This window comes from Protomyctophum parallelum (assembly GCF_964188405.1).
Source record: "Protomyctophum parallelum genome assembly, chromosome: 12".
NCBI lineage: Eukaryota > Metazoa > Chordata > Actinopteri > Myctophiformes > Myctophidae > Protomyctophum > Protomyctophum parallelum.
This window is the reverse complement of record NC_139712.1, coordinates 27,785,653-27,803,697: the sequence shown is the minus strand read 5'-3', so window position 1 is coordinate 27,803,697 and position 18,045 is coordinate 27,785,653. Positions and strand designations below refer to the sequence as shown.

The window sequence follows — 18,045 nt, the reverse complement described above, 5'->3', positions numbered from 1 at the left end:
TGTATATAGGTCTAAGTGGTTAATGTATGTTTTGTAATAATAATAATAATAATCTACAAAGTAACTAGTAACTAAGGTGTTCAAATATATATGAAATTAAGTGTAAGTAAAAGTATTATACTCAAGTAAAGTACAAATACTTCAAAATTGTACTGTACTGTACTTAAGTACTACTTAAATAAATCTACTTAGTTACTTTACACCACTGCCATTCTGGAACAAAGCCACATAAAATGCCATATTGTTGGAGCCCGGATCCACACTACACTGCGTGTAGTTCTGACAGAAAGCTATAATGAAGTGCATTTTGCTGGAACTGAGCCTCAGATTGGGATTGCTGTGTATCTCTTTCACAGTGTTCACATCATGCTTTCCTCTCCCTCTCTGTGCTTGCAAGAAGAATGTCTAGAATGATCTTTCTCTTCCTTGAGCAAAAAAGAAAGTTGGGCGACAGCTCCCACGTTTGTCCTTAAAAATCAGATTGGAAAGATCCCTCCGGTCTAAAACAAATGCATCTACACAGACTCATGTTCATCTTGTTCAGCTCCGTTAGCTTGCAATCAGTCTTTGATTTACGAATCCCCTTTTAGAAAACAGACTCACATTTTTCTAATGATGGATTATTAGGTAGCAGAGTACTCAGTCTTCAGACATGCTTCGTCGGCAAATAAGTTTCCCAATTATTGTCTCTTTTTGAAGTTACCCTCCAGGACATTATAGAGTTTAACTCTAGAATTCTAATGTTTGTATTTGTTTGAGTAAGAGCTGCATTTCTTGAATCTTTAATAGGTGGAGTCCTGGCCTCTGTCTTTGCAAATTAAAAGTGACTTTGGAATTATTTATGGAATTCAGTAAAAATGGTTAGATTTAAAACAGATATAGGTACTTAAGGGACGGGGGACTGTTTCTCCTTATTACCTGTGGCTGTATTCACTCCCTTCAATAAAAAATGAGATGTTTCCTTCCTTGGGGGACTGAGAACATTCCTGCAGTAAATAGTCATAGTTGAGTTACATTTTTGTTTTAGTGATTACAGATGAGCCACATAATGAAAGTATTATGAGGCATGGTCATTATTTTCATAGGCAAGAAGACTTGAGTCAAACAATTTCTGCATTTTTTTTAAAGTATAACATACTTAGTATAACAACTACTGACATAAATATGTCAGTAGTTTCTTTGTATATTATTTATTTTTCTATTTGTCATATCGGCGCTGTGCAATTTTTGTTTACAAAGCCTAAAGGCCAAACTGATTTTAATACATTTGTATTCACATCAATGCCAAAAAGTAAAACACAATTAAGTCTTTAATCGCAATCATTTTTATGGCAATTAAATCGTCAACTTAAACATTGTAGTGGTGACAGCCCTGGCCTGTCAAAAAGAGCTTTTTCCAATTAATCTCTCACACTATGTTGTTTTTTATGCAGCATCCTGTCGATAGAACAGGTTGAAATAATGCTGGTTATGTTCCACAGACTGTAGTGCAGTGAATTACTAACGGCACACTGGGAGGCTATCTTGAACCATACATAATGTCAAAGTTATCTGATGCAAATTATGGACTTTCTTATAATTGTATTTATCATAATTATAATTAACTTTTTTGTTGGTGCAAGAAAAGCAAATGGCTATGGTGTTTGGTGTCGTTTGTTTGTTTGTTTGTCTATCTCTCAGCCTCGAGTGTGGAATTGCCTATATTGATTGGGTTCAGTCCATTCCCCCATTTCCCTGTTAATAGCTTTGGATCTATTAATTGCAATAAACGGCTAATTTGTCTTCATATGAGCATGGATTAAAGTTCTCAGTCGGCACGGCATGACTGATTTAAGTAATTTGGATTCCCTAGAAGCCAGCATGTCTTCAATGAAAGCATGTTGCACAGCGAAAATAGCCGATCTACAAGCTCTCAATGCGTCTATGAGACCCCGGAAATCTTTTTTGGGTCCCGACCCCCAATCTGTGAACCATTGCAATAGTATTCTTTATCAGAAATTGAGGCTTTATGTCAGGCCTATATGCTCCTTGTTTCTTTGTTCAGAAAAGGCAGTTAGCTTGATTTCAGTTTCATACTAGGGCACCCGTATTACTGGTATTATCTTGTAGAGAGAGTATGGAGTTCAAATAGCCTGTACTACAAGCCCATTGGCATGCGGGTTATGGGTGCTGTGGAATGGACGGATGTTGTGAAAGTTGACCAGCTGTGCAGTAAAAACATACCGGCCCTCCAAATATAGGTCAGTCCATGAACTGTATGCTGCTCTGGTGAGGCCACTTCAAAGAAGACTGTGTTTGTTTGTGTGTGCATTGTGTGCAGTGGATGTAAAGGAACTCATTTACTCAAGTACTGTACTTTAGTACAAATTTGATGTATCTTTACTTTACTGGAGTATTTACAATTTTCTGTACTTTTACTGAACTACACCACTACACCTCAGAGGCAAATATTGTACTTTTACTCCACTACCATTAATTGGCAACTTTAGCTACTAGTTACTTTATTGACAGCGATTTCTTTATTAATATTTACTATAGTCCTACTTGACCCCAGGAAATTACATCTGGCCACAAAAGATCCCAGGATCTACTGAATGTGAAGGTAGAGGTACTAGGGGGGATGCCATACTGTGTGTCGTAGACTCAATAGATCCCGTGATCTTTTATTGCCAGATATAATTTCTTGGGGTCTAGTAGGACTATAGTAAATAATAAAAAAAATAATCACCATATTCTTTGGTAAAGAAATACATATTTAGGACCATGTTTGAATGCCCCCATATTTTACTTTATCTAATAACAACCTAAAACATAAACCTTGGTTGAAAAAAACGAAGGTTGTCCTTTAAGTAAATTTTTAATTATAGACTATTTATACATTGCACTATTGATACTTTTACTTAAGTAAGAAATGTGAGTACTTTTTCCACTATCTTGGCTTGGCCAAACAAATATCACTGCACGAGGGAATTATTTTTCTTCCTTCTTCTAGTTTTTTTGCAATGACAAATTTGTCTTGTCCTAGATTATGTTTCCACCACTGCATGTAGCCTATGTATATTTGTTCATGTGTGTGAGACAGTGCAGAGTGGGATGAGAGTATGTGTAGCTGGCTGATACGTGTACATGAAGGATCATTTTATTGGTAAATGGTGCATTTATATAGTCCCTTTATCCAAGGCCCTTTACATAGATTGTGCATTACATTCACCCATTCACACACACAATCATACACTGATGTCGGCGGAAACCATGCAAGGCACCAACCAGCACATCAGGAGCAATTAGGGGTTCAGTGTCTTGCTCAAGGACACTTCGACACTAGCCTCGATAGCCAGGCTTTCATTTCGTCTGCGCGAAAGATGAAAGCCTGGAAAAAGCCGTGGGCTGAACAAGTCTAAAAGTGGGAGTCAACCCTTCCGGGTGGGCGTCGCTCTAAATGATGTGACGTAGCGCTGCACTAGGGGGGAGAGGAGGGGCCGGGGGTGACGGACAGATCGATGAGATCCAATCAGGGTGCGCGCATTTCTGAGGCGCGACCCGCCCCTCTAGACGAGAAATGTCTCGCTCTGGGTCAGGCTACTTCGACACTAACTCTGGGGGAGCCTGGGTTCGAACTGGCAACCTTGTGGTTCCCATCCGGCAAACAAAATGTTTGGTCAAACCATATGGGCAATACCACAAGGTAGAACTTTGTTGCAAGTGAAAGACCTCAACCTTTTATTATTGTTATTATTTTTTATTTTTTAAGATATTTTTTTTGCGGCTTACGCCTTTTATTGATTTTTTAAGGGACAGATAGTAGGCTGACAGGAAACGGGAGAGAGATGGGGGGATGACATGCGGTAAAGGCCGTGTCGGGTTCGGGAGTCGAACCCGCGGCACACCGCGACTGGATCACCAGTCCGGTGCCCAGACCGTTACGCTACGGCCTGGGCCTATTATTGTTATTATTATTGTGTCGAGGCAGTAGGGAGGCAAATTGCTGGGATGTGAGATAATCCGACATGGAAACTCCTCCCTGTCTGCTTGCAAGTGTCTGTCTCAGAGGATCCACCCAATGATATCATCTCTAGAGCTCACACTCTGCCTGTCTCATATCTGTCAGCATATATCGTTGCCGAAACCCTCTTATCTTCATAAGAAGGTGTTCTTTAGCAGATCCGCAAGCTTTTCGGCTGAAAAACGCATCAGTGGTTGTAAGAGTAAAATAATGAAATTATCTATTACTTTGTCAAATACTATGAACCTCTACATGCAATTACAGTAGCTCTACCGCTAATTATATTCCTGGTTTTGCTTGTGGCACATTTGCATAATGTGTGAATCTTGTATGGTGTGTTTAAATACTTCTATCACTACTCTAGGAGAAGTGGGTCATACATTTACATATTTCATATACGTAGTTACAGTTAACCCCAGACTGATCTTTTACATTGTTGAATAATGCATGCTCTACCATTAAACTCTGAACATAAATTTTTTATCAACCATGTACAGTTCACTTTGAAAGATAATCCATTAATGAGAGAAGCTTGCGGTGAAAATATTGAATATTTTACTCCCTCATTGGGGAGTTGCTGATTTTGGCAAGCTCTGTGTTTCCAAACAAAATATTAAAGAGAAAAAATATTTTGCTTTGACAATCTTTCTTTATTTTAACTCTCTCTCTCTCTCTCTCTCTCTCTCTCTCTCTCTCTCTGTATTTATATCTTTTCTTCACAGACGACACCAAGATTGCACTGCATCTCAAAGACAACGGAGGTAGGCATCCTCGCTGCTCTGACGTACAGTTGAACCGTAGCAGTTACTGTGACTGCTGTGCTGAAACATGTGCTCATGTATACGGATTTGCTCTCTTATTACTTTTTTTTTTGGTTTTCATGTTTGAGATGTTCTTAACTGCTCCCGGACCGGGGAGCAGGTTGGTGCCTTGCATGGTGTGTGAATGTAACACACACTGTAAAATGCACATGTATAACAATACATCAGTGTGGGGATATAGGTTTCAGAGTACAGGTACAGTAAGGGAACGGTTACTTGATATGCTACATCTTCCTTTGACATTGCTTTGGTCTCGGTCTCCTGTCAATTGGTCTCATCGTATTCTCTATTCCCTTGGGGCATTCCAGCTACAGCAGAATATGCTTGGGCAATTACCGAGAGGAGACTGAATTATGAATCGGTCCACATATTTGCTGGCTGACGTTCCATTAGTCTTGGCTTAATCTCCTTGGGTATTATTAATCAATGCTAATGGACCGCATTGGAGGCTATTTATTTACTATTGAAATTATATTGTCTATTTTGTGCCTGAAATGGTTATTCTTTAAAGTTATTTCGGGCATCTGTAAAAAAATTAAATTGATAGTGATAGTGGAGAGAGTACAGCAAATGGTCCAGCCACCCTAGCCTGGAAACCAGACAAATCTGCCATTGCAAAACAAGAATGACACATGTATCATTAACTGCCAGGTGAAACATGTGTATCATTAACTGCCAGGTGAAACACGTGTATCATTAACTGCCAGGTGAAACACGTGTAACATTAACTGCCAGGTGAAACATGTGTATCATTAACTGCCAGGTGAAACACGTGTATCATTAACTGCCAGGTGAAACACGTGTAACATTAACTGCCAGGTGAAACATGTATATCATTAACTGCCAGGTGAAACATGTGTATCATTAACTGCCAGGTGAAACATGCATATCATTAACTGCCAGGTGAAACATGTGTATCATTAACTGCCAGGTGAAACATGTGTATCATTAACTGCCAGGTGAAACATGTGTATTATTAACTGCCAGGTGAAACATGTGTATCATTAACTGCCAGGTGAAACATGCGTATCATTAACTGCCAGGTGAAACATGCGTATCATTAACTGCCAGGTGAAACATGCGTATCATTAACTGCTAGGTGAAACAAGAATGACCAAGAATGACCTCCCGGCCGTTGTTTTCATTAGTTTCTGACGTTCTTTAGTTGTTTTACTCACTGTGTTTTGTCATGGCTTTCCTGTAGTTCGGCTATATGAAAATAGCAGATCTACAAGCTCATAATGCGCCGTGAGCTTGTAGATCTGCCATTTTCAAAAGATTTTAATACATTTTGAAAACTTGTGAAATTGATGCCAATACATTTGTACTTTTACTCAAGTACATTTTTAAATCAGGACCTTTAATTGAGTATTTCTACATTGTGGTATGAGACTTTTACTTAAGTAAAACATATCAGTACTTCTTCCATAACTGGACAGTTCCCATCCACAATCTAGAACTCATGCAGTGAGAATGTTGTCATGACTTTTAGTCCACATGACTTGAGGCTGCTGGCATGTTTCTAAAGCTCACTATGACCCAATGTGAATGCTATTTGGATGCATCCACACCCCATGTCTTGATTGTCTTCACTGCCCAAATGGCTTAAATGTACCATTCACCATCCCCTTGCTAAATCTCCCTCCAGCTACCCCCCCCCCCGCCACCACCACCTCTCAGCAGATGAGTCCAGATGAAACTGTCAGTCAGGGGGTCTGGACAGAGCCTCTGTTGATTTGTCCTTGGCTCTCCATCCCAGCTCCGGCTCCGTAGCGTTGCCTCCTGCTGCTGACCTGCTAACACCTCAGACTAACAGCCTGCCACTACGTTTGGGCTTCCAGCTGACCCAAGTGGTGGCAGTGGTGGGAGAAAGAAAATAAGTACTCGACATTTTTTACTTAAGTAAATGTAGGCTATCGATACCGCAATGTAGAAAAGTACTCTGTTTCAAGTCAAATTTACTGACCAATATGTGGCAATAAAGTCACACACAAATGCACACCTGATAGGATGAGACCCATAGCAGGTGGTGAGCTCATTTTGATTAAGTGATCACATAGTCTATAAGCCAATACAGCAATTAATACACATCTTCAATTAACTATACAACAAATACAGTGGATCATCATATATCTGTATGAAAACTATGCAGAGATCAATACATCAATTACAATACACCTTGTAGCGGCTCCTATCCAGCAGAAATTTACAACGCTCCAAACTGATGTCTCAAAAGGGTTTTTTATTTCCCAAAGTTGACACCGTGAAAACTGTAACACAAAACATACAATATTCTCTTAACCACCATGAAATATGCATTTTGAATGTCCTTGTTGTAACTGTCGGTCAATCATGACTTCCGGATTGTGGGTAAACAAACAAGATGAAACGTAAACAAACAATCAAACAATCGACGAAACTACAACACTATTTACAAACACAGAGACCAACAACATGTAACGTACCGTGTGCGCCTTCTGCCGCTTCTTTTAGGAGCTACTCTTCAATTCTCTTATATTTATATTTACGGACACTCTTTATGGCTTGAGCAGAGCTCCTCTCAACCCTGCGACTCAAATGTTTTACTCAATTGTTGATATTAGAACAACCTGGGAAAATGTCCAAATCAGTGTGTGTGTGTGTGTGTGTGTGTATAAAAACCTGCCAGTGCAGAGTAGATGTTGTTCCATTCTCTCAGTACAAAAGGTAGAAATAGCTTCCGCAACGCTGGTAGTAACCAGAGCCTCCGGCTCCACTGGTTTATTAATTCAACGTTTTTTCTCTCCGTAAACCATGAGTGTGTGTTGGAGTTGGACAGCGGCGGTGTTCTTGCTCCTCTGTGGAGCTCAGCGTGGACGAACCCAACAGAACAACTAATATGGAACTGTCATCACCCAATACCCAAAGGACACGAGAATGGAATTATGATGGTGGTTCTGCGCTATAAGAACGCCTTCACGTCCTGCACAGATTCAGACACATGGGAGTGTTATAGTGGAGACTGTGGCAGTGAGAGCCACCTGGAGGTAAACACGGTGTATAACACCTCAGAGTGGTGTCAACGAGAGGGAATCATGACTCGACTGGTTCCTATCAACACTGACTTGGATATGGAGTTATCTGGTGGTAACTGGATAAATAACAATAACAACGCTGTGAGCTGGGATGCGTATACGCTTGTGTACCTCGGGACCAGATCAGACACTGGGAAATCCAACAGGTCTCCTCAGACCACCATCATACCTTCACTACGAGTTCCTTCTAACTGTGGGAGAAACTTCAACCTGTTAGCGTTTGACCCAGATGGAGACCGGGTTGGATGCGTGAATTCGTATGATTCTACTCTTCCTTCTTTTATCAACACGTCAACCGATTGCACTGTGTCATTTGCTGCCACCAACAGCAGTAATGAGGATAACTACGTTATTGATTTGTTTATGGAGGACTATCCCAACCAGGATATCACCGTCACACTCATTGATGGATCTCAGTCCATTTACACTACCAGAGACCATCTCAGCTATATACCTCTACAGTTTGTTATCAAAGTGGATGGAGCAGTAGCCAGCTGTACAGAGGGACAGTATCTACCCAGGTTCCTGCCTCCCACCCCGGATAACAGAGCACAGCTCTACACCCCTGTTGGTCACACATTGGAAATCACCATCACCACAGAGAAAACACTCTCCACGGTCTCTGAGCTGCTGTTCAGTGGACCTCACAACATGGAGCTGACTGGACCAGCACAGGGACAGTTCATCCTGAGATGGACACCATCACAGTCAGAGGATGGAGAACATCACCCTGTCTGCTTTGTTGCTCAGACCAACAGTCTGTCCACATATCAGTCGCTGTGTCATTGTCAGTGTCTCAAACGAAACTACAACCACCACACCACCTGCAACTACACCCACGGAACCTCCTGCTACTTTAACTACAACACCACCAACTATTACAACCCCACCACCACCTGCTAGTTGACTATCACTAAACGGCCCATGCGTACCACCTGTTTTGAATGTGCACATAATGCAGGAGTTAGCAGGAGGTTGCTTTACTGATAATGAGTGCTTCCATTCTAAAATTCGGATTAAATAATCTGTGTTATTTTGAGACCGTTCCGATACCGAGATGGCATTTTATAATTATATAATAATAATCTGTGTTATTTTTAGATCGATCCGATACGGATATTGGCATTTAAATAATCTGTGTTATTTTAAGACCTATCCGATACCGAGATGGCATTTTTATGGCCAATATGGACCATTCCGATTATGCTACCGATTAATCGTGCATCCCAAATTATTATTAGTTTTTATATTTCTATCTTTTGTTTTATTATCTTATTTGACTACACATGCACACACACACACACACACTTCTATTATTTACCAACATTTATATTCTTGTTATTTTCATTGTCATAAGACGAGTTCAGTAAGCCTTTTTAACGGCAGCCATGTTGACATGAAGGTAACCGGAATACTCGCCTTGAAACACGCTCACCGTCCTCACGCAGACCTCTGGGTGGGGCTCGCCGTCCTCACGCAGACCTCTGGGTGGGACGGAAAACCAGGCTGAGCAGTTCCGACGGCTGTATGCCTTGGTTCTTTATATTGGGATGGTATCACTGAGCTAATACTACACTAAATGGAACAGAGCCTTAATTAGTATCATCGGTGACACCTACAGGATGAAACAGCACACTACTAGTTATGTCAACATAATATGGTTGGTTTAGATTGTATATGTTTAATACAATACATACTCGTTACTAATTATCCACTTCTGTATTAATGGGACTTTGGTTATTTGGGTTAAAATTGTAATCTCAACACGAACAAAATAAAGTTGATTTTGCAAAGAAAAAAAAACATGGCATTGAAATGTTTAACATGGTGACTTCCTTCAGCAACAAAGTCACTCGAACTGATTGGTCGGCTGCCACATATTCCCTAGGGCTGATGGTAGTCTTTTTTTATCGCCACCTCAGCCAAGGCAAATAGAGCCTGTGCATGTCATCTATTATAACAAGAGAGAAGTTGTACCCAACACACGGAAAGGGACCCAAAGCCAGCTACGTCACTACTGCAACACCCACAACACCATCTTACACACTACACTCACACACACTCACACGGCAGTGACGTCACACACTTACCCTTCGCAGTGTTCGGGTCCTATCTCCTCCTATCGCGCCGATCGCCAACACTCAACACCACCCGCCAAACAATGGTCATTGCACTGCCACCAAAGATGCCTCCCTTCCACACTCACGCCGGCAATGCATTTGTTTACTACAAACACTATCGCCCCAAGCACCCACACCCCCGCACGTTGCCCCAACAGGCCCAGAAACAAGGCCTTTCACCACACTACTTACACACACTACAACAGCCAATGAAAACACACAAGCCTCCCCGTCTTCTAATGTGAGCACAATTCGCCAGGTCTATGACAACATGTGAGCAAAATTCACAAGCCCACAAATGCCATTCAAAGGCCATTCAACACACTACGACTCGCTTACAATTCGCAAACCTGGCAACACTGCCCGTGTTCTAATTGGCTAGCTCTCAGCCACTCCCCCTCTGGCTGCTGTCATCTGAAATCTGATCTCCCTCTCCAGGCAAGTCCGCAGGAGTAGAGAAACACGGAAGGAGAGGAATTGTCGCCTCACGATTTTGCTTATTCCTTCTAAATCTCTGTATAATAAAATATAGCTCACTCGGCGAATCTCTTAGTTAAATCAACATTGTTCTTCGACAACAGTTGCTTTGTGCCTAAGTATTATGATTACACAGTTCACATTGGCTATTTAAGCACAACCCACACACACACACTCAGTCCCACACACACACGCAGCGTTACGTCACCGTCTGCGCATACAGTGCACGTATCATACATGGTCACTAGGTGGAGCCATGGCACGTGGAGCCATGGCACAATGGAAATGCAAGAGCCCTATTTATTATCAGAATAATAATAACAATATTAATGACAATCAATCAAAACGATACTAATAACAATAATAATAACAATAAGCTTCTTTGTAAACTCACTCATTTACAAACAATCTCACATCACAATAATCCATGTAATAATAACAATAATAATAACAATCACGATACTAATACTACTACTACTACTACTAATAATAATAATAATCATACTCATAATAATAAGCTTCTTTGTAAACTCACTCATTTACAAACAAATAAATAATCCATGTAATAATAACAATAACAACAATAATAATAATAATACTAATCATAAGAATAAGAACAATAATAACAATTACAGTACAGTACACAGGACTACAGTACATTACAGTACAGAACAAAGAAGTACAGTACAGTACAGTACAGTACAGTACAGTACAGTACAGTACAGTACAGTACAGTACAGTACAGTACAGTACAGTACAGTACAGTACACAGGACTACAGTACAGTACAAAGAAGTACAGTACAGTACAGTACAGTACAGTACAGTACAGTACAGTACAGTACAGTACAGTACAGTACAGTACAGTACAGTACAGTACAGTACAAAGAAGTACAGTACAGTACAGTACAAAGAAGTACAGTACAGTACACAGGACTACAGTACAGTACAAAGAAGTACAGTACACAGGACTACAGTACAGTACAAAGAAGTACAGTACAGTACAAAGAAGTACAGTACAGTACAGTACAAAGAAGTACAGTACAGTACAGTACACAGGACTACAGTACATTACAAAGAAGTACAGTACAGTACAGTACAGTACAGTACAGTACAGTACAGTACAGTACAGCACAGTACAGTACAAAGAAGTACAGTACAGTACAGTACAGTACAGTACAGTACAAAGAAGTACAGTACACAGGACTACAGTACAGTTCAAAGAAGTACAGTACAGTACAAAGAAGTACAGTACAGTACAGTACAAAGAAGTACAGTACAGTACACAGGACTACAGTACATTACAAAGAAGTACAGTACAGTACAGTACACAGGACTACAGTACAGTACAAAGAAGTACAGTACAGTACAGTACAGAAGAGAACAGTACAGAGGACAACATTACAGTACAGTGCAATACTAAGGAGTACAGTACAGTACAAAGGGGTACAGTACAGCACTGCGACGCATCGCGCTAGGATGAGCGGGCCATAGGCCCGCGAAATTCTAGTAATATGATATATGTCCTCAAGTGTACTTTCACTTTAATAACTTTGTGGTTGGCAATGATTATGAACAAGATTCACCCTCAAATTCTCTCATTCTAATGGGGAGTTCCACTTCAAACATGTTGTAATATGTTTGTATGTACACGGAAATGCAACAACTCATCAATTATGTGCTGTTTCTGCCTCTACAGTTTCTGAAATCAGATAATGGCTAATATGATGTAGAGACCAGACATCAACAAGATTTGCACACGCGACTGTGGACAGGTGTGATTAGCACTCTGAACCACCCTTGTTATTCTGTGTGCCGGAAATCAATACAGCAGAGAGCCAGGGGAGAGAGGCTGGTTCACTGGTGGTGGTGGGTGCAGTGGCAGCTAGTATACAGCTGCTAATTAAAGCTTGTGAGGAGGGTTGTTTGTGGGGAGTGTTCATTGGGGGTGGGGCATAGGAGTCCTCCTCCATAAAGAAACCTGCAGCACAAATAAATGGATTGGCAGCTGCTGTTGAATGTGTTCAAAATCTGTTGGAGAGCAGCTATGAGGCCAGAGTCCTGTTTGTTTTCACTTCATCATTTATGCACGGTACAGTGCTACATGATCGCGTCATCATAGATTACACTTGTTTGACAGCACTATCATCAGTGTTGTGTAAATTAATGTTGATCAATGTTAATGTTTACACAATTATTTGAATTAGACCTTCAACCAACACTAGCATGTCTGAAGTAAAATCAGACACAAGTAGCATGTGCTTAAATTCACATTTAGAATTATTTTCAGATGTCAAAAATCTCTGAGATGATAGAATGGTGATGGATGATGATAGTCATGGAAGGGGAACCTTCTGAAAGCTTCATGGGCAAAGATAATCAAATCATAAATAAATAAAGAAAGAAACGGTCAAAATGACCTCTCAGACATGCTAGTGTTAAACTCTCAATATTTAGTAATCTTGACATTTAGCTCTGTACTGTGAAAATAGCATATCTACAAGCTCACAACGCCTTTCAGCGTGAGGTGTTGTGAGCTTGTAGATCTACTATTTTTGCCTAGTGTTCCCCTCAGAATAGTGATGCAAGTGGTTAGTTAGTGTAAAAAGAAGTGCCATCACACAACAATTTGGTGCCCCCCCCTGTAACAACTGGTTTTATACATGACATGTGTTTTTCTTCCACGTGACAGATTGCTGGGGGGCAATTGTGTTGCAAGAAAGTTGTGTTGCCGTAGTATGGGAAGAAGACTGCTCGATGCCCTGTGGGATATCGTGGGGTCCCTGGTAAACGAATACCGAATAAGCCTGTCCAGATCGCATAACATCTCAATGACCCCAAAACAAACAAGGTGCTTTAACGATAACGGGATTCGTTCCAAGGCTCTCCGTAAGGCTATTATGCAGTCATCACATGGCCTTATCGGTCCGGACCGCAGTGACCAAAGCTGTGGGCTCTGATAGCACAGTGAACGCTGTATCAGCAGCACTCATATATCCCTTTTTCTCCTTTTCCTGTCAAGACCATTCACTGCTAACCTTGATTTGGGATTATCTTTTGCTGGAGGGGAGGGAGTGAGGACTTGAATTGATAAACAGCCCACATACTATACTTAAAATTGCATGATAGAAGAGAAGACAGCCCTCCATCTATTAAAGAGCCAGCTCAAAACCTGACTCCTGAAATGATCACTCTCCTGCAGCAACGATGTCCCTCTGTTTGTCATTTAAAGCTTATCTGTTTCTATTCAAAATGGACCCAAGCTTGACTAGTTTCAATCATACATTACTCATTGAAGATTGCTTACATTGAACATGGACATTATTAATATTAGAACCAACGGTGCCCCTTTCTGATTCCAGTGCAATGACAATTTTGCCAAACTTTGATTCTGATGACCAGAGTAAAAACAAACAATGACTGTCCTCTAGTGGCCATTAGAGGAATTGCAATAAAGAGCGTGTAATAACTAATAATGATTGTATTGTTATCACATGTCCCTGTGTGTGTGTGTGTGTGTGTGTGTGTGTGTGTGTGTGTGTGTGTGTGTGTGTGTGTGTGTGTGTGTGTGTGTGTGTGTGTGTGTGTGTGTGTGTGTGTGTGTGTGTGTGTGTGTGTGTGTGTGTGTGTGTGTGTGTGTGTGCGTGCGTGCGTGCGTGCGTGCGTGCGTGCGTGCGTGCGTGCCAAAGACGGATTAGCCATTGGGCCAGTGGGGACAATTTACAAATTTGAAATGTATAGGCAGATTAATGTGGGTATTTATAGCTGTGGTTAGAATATATTCTGTCACTGACATCTCTCGGAGACTCAATGGATACTCTTTGAGATCCCATCAAATTGTTGGCTTAGAATAGGTATTTGATAGACATATCGTAGACATATAAACATAGACGCCCTTTCTGGCTCTGGAGCGTATGTGCTCAAGGGAGGGCAAAATATTCCCGAGATTCCTTGCGAAGCAAGCGTGAGCGTGAGTCACAGAGCGCATGTTTGCGTCTGTAAGTCCCGGAAAAGATGCGCTGTGATTGGCCAGTAATCACTTGAGAGGCAGCGTGACGTAACGTGCCTTCCACACTTCCGGCATACTTCCTCTCCCAGTGTAAATTCTTCCGCCCCTCCTTCAACACGCATCGCTCCAACGAACTGCAGCGGCCAATGAGGCATCTATTTTTTAATATCTATGCTTGTGCGCTCTCTCTCTCTCTCTCTCTCTCTCAGCCATGCCAGCAGACAGCGCTGCAGAGAGGACCACAGGGGCCGCTGCGTCGCACCCTCTGCACACGGGCCTCATCCTGGGCATCCTGCTGGTGATGCTCATCATGGTGGCCGGCGTCCTGCTCACCGTCTACATCTACCATCACCCCACCTCCGCCGCCAGCCTCTTCCTCATCGAGGTGAGTGTGCAGCGGTGGACAGTAACATAAGTACATTTACTTAAGTGCTGTACTTGTATTACTGTAGTTTTACTGAGGATGCCTGTTTTTAAGACACTTTTAAGACACAATGCAGGGCAAGTTGTGCTTCAAAGCAGACACTCGTAATTCAGCCCAGAATAAGAAATCAGACTTGTGACATGACAGACACTGTCCTGTCCCCCTGATTAGGCATGTAACGATAATAATCGGTTACAATTGATTACAACTGGTGACAATTTAAATTGCGGTTAAATCGCAATTTGAATCTCGATGCCAACAGCAGGGAGCGTGTAACATAGGGAGAAAATACAGAATCTTTATAATAGAATTTATTTAAAAGAAATCAGTCATTGTCTCCACTAGGCAGAAGGCTTGGGGAGAGAGTATGTTTTGCACTCCGTCCGTCCGTTAGTGTGTGTCCGTCTGTCCGTCCGTCTGTGAACAGCTAATCTCCAGCACCGTTAACCCCGTCGATGCCAATTTTGCACACACACTCCCTGGATGCACCTGAACGATGAACCTCTGCCCCAAATTTTCCAGAACGGCCTGTTATAGCGCCACCAGGAGGCCGACTTTTGAAAAACACATCTTTTGATATCACTCCTCCAGATTCTGTCCCAAAATCCTGCAAATTGTCACACAGTATCTCTATAGTCATGTGTTCAAGCCGGATCTGTCCGATATTTCCTATTCCATCCTAATTGGCTAACATTGGCTTTCAAAGTTTGCAGGATTTCCCCGTTTTGAACAAAAAGCCTCAAATCATGAACGCAGTGTACAATTTACGTGAAATCTTTCACAGACTTTCCTTCTAGGCTGAGGAATATATCCCAGCCTTTTCTCATTGGCCTGTTATAGCACCACCAACAGGTGGATTTTTGCAAAACACATTTTTGGAACAAAATGCCTCAAATCATCCAATTGCCATCCAAGGCGTAAGAAGAAATTGCACCCTTTTCACATTGGCCTATTATAGTGCCACCAGGAGGCCAATGAAGCACATAACTAATCTTTCCATGCAGTGCCTCCAATATACTGCTAATTTTGCCTAACCACACCAAAGGGTTGAGACGGTTTTAGCGTTGTCCCAGCGGTGTGATATGTCCTGTTGCACATCGTCCCAAGTTGTCCCAAGTGATTAAACGCATGGAATTCAATGGCCCCAAACCACACCAAAGGGTCACCATGCAATGCCTCGCAACCATTTGGACCCAAGGAGTTGCATGGCGACCCTTTGGTGTGGTTAGGGCTTTAGAGAGGCAAAGATGACCTTCAGGCCTTTGACCATGTCCTCCTGCTCTCCCTCCATTCCAGAGGCGTCCCAGCAAGTGGCCCGCCATGAAGTTCCGTCGGGGGTCGGGCCACCCGGCCTACGCGGAGGTGGAGCCGGTGGGCCAGGAGAAAGAGGGCTTCATCGAGTCCGAGCAGTGCTGAGAGAGGAGGGGGCCTCGACGTCCCCCTCCCTGACACCCACCCCAACCCCGCCCCGCCCCGCCATAGCCACCCACCTCCTCCGACATGATCTCCTCCTCTTTCTCCTCCTCTCGCCGGAAAACTGACTGACCTCCCAGGACCTCCTTTGGCTTGAGAGACACTCTCCCGCAGGGGGAAGAGAGGAGAGAGCCCCAGACCTGCTGGGCTCCCAACACTTAAATAGTATTTTCACTTCGGCCGCCGAACCTCCAGGGCTGTCAGGGGAGGCTCGCGCCACTCCCCGACCCCAGGACCCCACTGACGCTTGCCAGTGGGGTAAAACTGAGAAAAATTAGATGTGGATGTTGTCAGAGTTGACCTCTGGTTGTGTCCTTCAGTGACTTGTAGACGTGAGACTTGTACCAGGACCTGAGATCTGATACAATCCCATCTGGGAGAGCCGAGGGGGAACGGGACGGGGAGGTCGATGCCGGAGGAGTTGCTGTCCTGTGCCATAACAAAGAAAAAAGGAAAAACAGGATCTCTGTTTCAGATCATTGCCCAGGTTCTTCTAAGAGAGTTCTTGTTGGCTGAGTTACTGACTCGTCATTGGACAGAGGAAGAAAATAGCATTGGGGTCGCCAAACCCGGTTAACCCAAGAGTATGTAAGACTACCCCCCCTCCTCCCCCCATGTTGCTATATATGGAGTGGTTGTACAAACGTGACTAGTAGACTTATACTGGTGTACTTGAGGTGACAGCAGGATGAATTATACAATATATATTTTCTGAAATAATAACAAAGTATGTGAACAGAGATTTCACCTTCATCATTGGTGGGGTTATATAGGCCTTTATATATCCATCAGGTTTAACTCATGGTTTGCCTTTTTTTAGGGGGGGGGTCTGTATCATTTATGCCAGGTTTATACTCGGTTGAGCGCTGTCTCGCACCGAAAATTGCACATCTACAAGCTCATTGCTTTGTTGCTCATCCCACAATTTTCAAATGCTTTCGGTCATATGGTCTGGAGCACAGAATCCTCTAAGCATAATTATATAGCTTGCAGCTTACCATAAATAAAGTGTAAAGATATTTGTCTCCACCAGCCGAAGGCATGGGGAGAGTATGTTTTGCACCGTCCGTCCGTCTATCGGCTTTCAAAGTTTGCAGGATTGGCCCATTTTTAACAAAAAGCCTCAAATCATGAATGCAGCCTGCAATTTACGTGAAATCTTTCACGCACTTTCATACTAGGCTGAGGAATATATCCCACCCTTTTCACATTAGCCTGTTAAAGCGCCACCAACAGGTGGATCTGTGCAAAACACATTTTTGGAACAAAATGCCTCAAATCATCCAATTGCCATCAAAGGCGTAAGAAGAAATGGCACCCTTTTCACATTGGCCTATTATAGCGCCACCAGGAGGCCACAACCTGACCTGACCTGGCCTGGTGGAGACCTGTGTCCCCTGAGGGGCACTTTTTCTAGTTTAAGATATATTTTCATGGATTTCGGGAGGTGTGTCGGTTCGGCTCTGTAGAGCCTACAATGTGACGTAATTTGAGGTTCGGTGGGGCGGGTACCGTCCTAAAGTCGGCTCTTCGGTGCTACAGAAAATTTCTGACAAGCCGAAATCATTTCGGCACTACAGCAATAGGAGTATGAATCGGCTCTAACAAACTCACGTCATTTCACGGCGCGATCTGAGCTTCTACAT

General features: G+C 42.5%; 1 protein-coding gene across 1 annotated transcript in view; it reads left to right on the top strand.

The window, feature by feature from the left end:
- plxdc2b (plexin domain containing 2b) overlaps positions 1-17,781 on the top strand; it is a 135,089-nt gene extending 117,308 nt beyond the window's left edge. Inside the window, exons 12-14 of the mRNA XM_083778590.1 lie at positions 4,726-4,764; positions 14,712-14,887; positions 16,223-17,781. Of these exons, the coding sequence (XP_083634716.1) occupies positions 4,726-4,764; positions 14,712-14,887; positions 16,223-16,342 (335 nt within the window). The 3' untranslated portion in view covers positions 16,343-17,781. The remainder of the gene's footprint in view (positions 1-4,725; positions 4,765-14,711; positions 14,888-16,222) is intronic.
- Positions 17,782-18,045: the final 264 nt, after the last annotated feature.